Source organism: Mya arenaria, chromosome 5 (genome assembly GCF_026914265.1).
Source record: "Mya arenaria isolate MELC-2E11 chromosome 5, ASM2691426v1".
NCBI classification, from domain to species: domain Eukaryota; kingdom Metazoa; phylum Mollusca; class Bivalvia; order Myida; family Myidae; genus Mya; species Mya arenaria.
In genome coordinates this window covers 46,694,472-46,700,471 of record NC_069126.1, presented here as the reverse complement: position 1 = coordinate 46,700,471, position 6,000 = coordinate 46,694,472, and the positions used below count along the sequence as shown (strand labels likewise).

General features: G+C 35.4%; 1 protein-coding gene across 1 annotated transcript; it reads left to right on the top strand.

Annotated features, from left to right (window-relative positions):
• Window positions 1–1,137: 1,137 nt before the first annotated feature.
• On the top strand, window positions 1,138–4,836 carry LOC128234789 (protein lifeguard 1-like). Its single transcript, XM_052949306.1, has 6 exons — window positions 1,138–1,241; window positions 2,111–2,323; window positions 2,645–2,694; window positions 3,217–3,351; window positions 3,658–3,811; window positions 4,072–4,836. Exons 2-5 carry the CDS (start codon window positions 2,125–2,127, stop codon window positions 3,790–3,792), a joined length of 519 nt encoding a protein of 172 aa, XP_052805266.1. The 5' UTR covers window positions 1,138–1,241; window positions 2,111–2,124; the 3' UTR covers window positions 3,793–3,811; window positions 4,072–4,836.
• The last annotated feature ends 1,164 nt before the right edge of the window (window positions 4,837–6,000 follow it).

Here is a 6,000-nt window from a genome sequence, read left to right as displayed (position 1 = left end):
TATGTCTTGTCGTATCTAATAAACAACGTTAAAGGAATGAGGTCTTACTTGTTTTGTATTGCGGAGACAACAAACGATGGTAAGTTACCACTAAATCTTCTTAGTCAAAATAAAATGGTTCTGAGTCATCGTGCGGTCCATTATCTTAAGTCTGTTGGCCTTAAACTGTGATCTACTGATATATCGAACAAAATGGATCATCTGTTGGCCAAGGGCAACCTACCACTGAAGTTGCATGGTCCTAGGTCAACCCGTTTTAAAGTTAGTTTACGGACAAACTGTGCGTAAGATCGTTGCACAATATCTTGATCTTTTCCATACTTACTTCAAAATGGCGATAATCATATTATTAAAATAGCGTTAAACAACAAGGGCAACTAACTATTGAAGTTTTCATGGTCTTCGGTAAAACAGTTCTTCGATCAGTAATTGGGAGGATGTTCATAAGACAAGACGGCTAGACTAGGTCACACTAGGACACCCCCCCCCCCATTAGTTGGTGACCTTTAATTTGACCTTTGACATACTGACCTAAAAACATTAGGGTTTGTCTGCTGGTCACAGTCAATCACTTATGTCTCAATGCCCTTGACACACAGTTCATTGTCAAACATGTTAGAAAGCCGACTTAATGAACATAAGACGACGATAAGGAGGTGATGGTGTTGACAAATATACCGCTGTAGAGAAAAGAGTTTGGTTTGAAAGAACATTTCCCTTTCCATATCAAACCAGCTCAACAAGAACTTGTTTTGTTTTAACGAGATCCTATACATAAGAAACACAAGTGGCCTCTTACGGTTTATTACGAACTATATGATAAGCAATGTAGACCAACGGACTGGCCAAGCATACAAGTACTGTATGCAAAAAGATAATTTAAAGGCTATAAAGCAGTCTATTTCTAGAACCTGCAACATAAACCATTCAAAAGTCAATTTGAATTGTGATTCTGGTTCTTTTCAACGGATATAAATGATAAAAGTGTTATATGGTAAACAAAATCGAGTACTAATAGGGATTTCCAATATTAACCTACACCGACATTTGTGGTCTAAAAGTTTGCGAACCGTTTTTAGAATGACGGTATGACAAATTCCCAGATGAGAGAAATTGTAAATTTCACAGGTAATATAATTTTGACAGAGGCGAAATACCGGTTCCCGTCTTCGCTTGATTGCAACATAAACTTTCAGGGACACATTATTATTTTTTTTATTTATAAACAAACATCAAAACAGGTAGGTCATGATCTGTTATTATAGGAATACTATTCCAGTGTTAACTGTCAATGACAGAGTGCTTATTTTCATCATAACATAGGTAAACAAACAGTAAATATTTTAGCCAGATCATTTACTCAAATATTGGCGTAATCGTTTTATTACTTTATCATATTTTATGACTCATATTCCTGTAACATTTATAACATATCAAAATGCATTAATCAGTGTGTGTATACCACGTGATGAATTACGTCATATGTGCTACGTCAGAAAGCAATATTTTGCTAAAATGAAGACTTAAATCAAAGATAACTTTTCTTTTTTAAGTACACCATTTTGAAAGAAACAAAGGGCAGTCTAAGCCTGTAAAGAGCCACACCTTCGTTTTATTACCGGAGTTTGATAAAGTGATTAGTTCCATCAAACACTTCGACAAACCTGCTTCCAAACACTGTTTTGACAGTGCTCTGTCAGACGGCCGTACTTCAAAAAGGTTTGTCGAAGTGTTTTAAGAAACTACACTCTTAATCAAACTCTGGTAAAAGACCAAAGGCGGGGCTCTGTAAGTGGCGTAGACTGGGCTACGTTTCCTTTAAAATGGTGAAGAAATAGGAAAGTTAGCATTGTTTAAAGTCTTCATTCGAAGCAAAATATTGCCTTCCGACGTAGCATTTATGACGTAATTTATCACGTGGTATACACCCACTGTTAATGCTGGAATTGAAAAAGTCGTACGTTCTGCAGAATCAAAATTACACGAGTATATTAAAATGTATCACCAACTTTTGACATTGTGATGTAAAATGAATGGTATGGTTAAAGAAATATATTACTACGATAAACTGATGTTATGATTTTATATCTATGCTATTTTAAATTTTCAGGTCATACAAAGTGAATGGGCACAAGTAGCAGTAGCTGTAAGACATCGCACAAGATGTCCAACAAGCCTTATCCCACTGCTCAGTCAGGTGCCTACCCGAGCCACCCTCAAGCCCAGGGGGGATACCCACAGGGCCAGGGAATGTACCCAGCTGGTCCCTATCCCCAGACACAGTATCCAGCAGGAGCGTATCCATACCAGCAGAACCCCTATGGTGCGGAATATTTACAGTGGTTTAAATGTTAATGGTTTAAAAATTAAAGCTTGCAAAAAAGTAACTCAATTATTTTCAGTGTTGAAATTCATACATTATAGGACATTATCTTCATGTTAAGCAGTCAACTGAAGTATCTATAATAAAGGCAGATTAATTTAAACAGAACATAACTATTTGTAAATACTTACATTGTAAGGCATTTTCAAACAGATCATTATTGAATGATTTTTGCAGATGTGATTTATTAGAGTTTCAGAAATGATTGTTCTCATTTAATATCATCTGATCATCATCCAATTATTCCCCAAACTACTTCAGGTCCACCTGGCTACCAAGAGCCTCCCCCACCTTACAGCGCCCATCCACAGGTGAGTCACCTCACACAACTCGTACTGACCCAAAAGCATACATTTCTTGGCAATGACTGGTCGTTTAGTACAATAACAATCATGTATTGCACTTAGTACGCTCAGTGGCACTATTTTATACCAATTGTGGGGGAAGGGACACCGAGTACATGAATTAAAACCCACTTGTTCGGCTTGTTGACTTCCAACAGATCTCAAAGTCTTAGCTGAAATCGTGTCAATATTTTTCGTCCCAGACTCCAAGTTACAGTTGGCTTTAATTCACAATAATGGTAAACTGTGAATGATCATGTTTGAAAGTTTTCGTTTTATAATATGTTAACTCTTGATATGGCAAAATAAACTTGAAAATAATAGAAGACAAACTTCCATATTTAAAATAAGTGTCATACATTTGATGAAATAAACACTGCCTCAGCCATATCTTCAAACTAATTACATATTATATGCACCATTCTCTTTTTACATTTAATATGATAGGATCGATATTATTTTAAACATTCACCCTTTCTTATCTTACAGTACCCGCCACCGGGCTCCAATTATGCCCCACCTCAAGCCCCTTACTATCCCCAGCAGCAGCCTCAGACCGTGGTTGCCCCAGGCTTGTTTGATGCGGGAGCTCGCTTTGATGGTATCGCCCAGAACAGAATTCCAGTGAGTATTTAACATGATTTTTTATTTTAAAATGTTTTTTTTAAATTGCTTGTGACTTTTTTCTATTAGAATTTAAAAGATATCTTGAAAAATTCAATTGGAGGGAAATAACATCATTCATCTAGATTGATAAACCGTAATCTGCATCCTGTATACATTACTACACAAGGTTTGTCGTTTGAATAAACTGCACTTTTTTCAGATTTTTGAATGTTTATGTCTTCTATGTTTTCTACAGAATGGTTTGAAAGTCGTGTAACATTAAAGTGTAACTATATCACCATGTATGCAATATGACCATTGCAGCCTCCTCCCCCTGGGGTGGCCCCCAACCAGGCACAGATGGCTGCAATGCAGGGCCAGACAGTGGTTGCTTCACAGCAGAGAGGCAACTGGTTATCTGGGAGCGGCAATGACGCAGGCGTATCCTGGGGATTCTAGAGGGAGGCTGAACAATAATGTAAACCTCTATAACAAAACCAACATTGTTATCATGAAACTTTTGTAAAATATATCATTGTTAATCAAAATCTTTATAGACTGATAATAGATCGAGGATAATGTTATAAACATGGACTGAGTGCTATACAGCGTCACCATGGCATTCTTATTTAACACTATAATGCTGGGAAATATACGCTAATTTGGAACACAATTCACCTATGAAAATGCTGAAAGTTTCGATTTCTTTTAGAATTCATTTTTTATCATTGTTTTTAGTTTGATGCTGTGATATCGCTTGTTGGACCACACAGCTTGCAGGAACAGGATCAAAGTTTCCAACCCTGTGACCTGTGACAGCAAAATCTCCTCATTTCTTTACATTATTAGCAAGAGTTATAGCCATACTGTTATAATTACCAAATTTCTATGTACAAAAAAAAACATTATTTCACTTAACACTGTAAAAGTTACGCAATGTTATTTCTTTTACTATCATTTTGTTTTATAAATACAAAAACTGGCAGTTATATTGTGTCTTAAAACACTTAACAAAATGTTAGAATTTCTATATGAAAATGCTGCTGCAGTATTTTACTTAACACAAAAATCTGCTCAAAGTAACTGTACTTACAGACCAGAAACATTTTTATGTCAATAATGTTTATACTTATTATCAAACCTTACATTTTACAAGAATAAACTGCAATTTGCGTTTTTAAAGATTTACTGCATTTTGAAGGACTTACTCTTACATTATTTAAATAATAATCAAAATATCAGCTTCATTTTACCAGCATTAGAAAACAGTTGTACTCGGATTGTAGCCAAAACTTGTTGTAGGTGTATGATTGTCCTTTTCAGTGTGTATTTATATCTTTTATGTAGAATAAGTGATGTCTTAAAGTGTGATAATTTCATCTTTTTTTTTATTTGACTTATTTAAATTTGAATGTGATATGTAGACTGGTAACTCTCAATGACTTTCATCAATGTTCTTTGTTGAAAATTCATGTTTTTTTGTAAATAAATCATTACACCTTTTGTTGTTATTCCTTTGATTATGTTGTCTGATATGTGAGGGTTGCCTAGGTGATTGTGTTGCCGGAAGAAGTGACATATAGGAGGGATAGTCACCAACAACACTGAATTCTGCTCCTTGAGAGGTCGTACAAACAATACTGTAGTCATTTCTGGGATGGTAAATGTTGAATCTTAATTATTATCCAATTAGGATGCAACTGAGTGGCAGTGATTGTAGGCATGATGTCCTGACCAAGCTAGAGTGTGAGAGATAAATTACTCGAGTTACTGCGCCTTTTACATGATAATTGTTATTATAATTGGTTCGACATACATGTCTATGATGGGTGCTCCAAACAAGTGACGCATACAATTCAAGGAAATCTAGTCCTTCATAATCAGGGCCATGTCCATGGCCCTTTTTTTCTTGCAGTCCTCTCAATCAATCAGTGTTGAATTGTAAGTATGGTTTTGCACTGCCTACCATAATCATATTGCTTCAGCAAGTCAGCGTCCCACTTAAAGGTTTTCAATACTAGTGCAATGTATACACGTGAACCTCAAGTACATTCTGACGTCAACCTGTATCTTACTGTCAGTAAGGGACATAATGGACTTGAGTTATGGTTATCTTTTTACAGATGTGTGATTTGTCCCTGGTACCCTGTTCACCAACATGTAAGCACCTGGAACAGGTTCTGGCCAAACATTAAATTTGTACAGGCCATAACTTCACAAACTTATTGGAGTTGAATCTGAAGTTATTCAAAATTATATACAGTACCGTATGTTTTTGCTCTTTTGAAAACACATTTTCTCATTGAGTGTGTTCAAGACTTGGAACAAGTTCATTTTTTCATTTTTTTACAGCAAAAAATATAATTGTTGTTGCTTTTTAGCAATCACTCATATTTTGCTCTAGAATAAGTTAATTTTGAAAAGAAATAAGAATTTTTCATGAACATAATCTATGAGGAAATAAGTTTTCAAAAAGTAAACATACGAAACTTTAATCATACTACATGTATGCTATTACATGATAATGAGTTAAGATTGAGATTTTGCTGGAGTGTTTCTGTGATATCAGGGCATTAACAGCTAGAGTAATAGGTAGGCCTTATTACATGTGTGATTTAAGGTTTTTCACAAAACACAAGCTATGACAAAAACTCAACTTTCATAAAT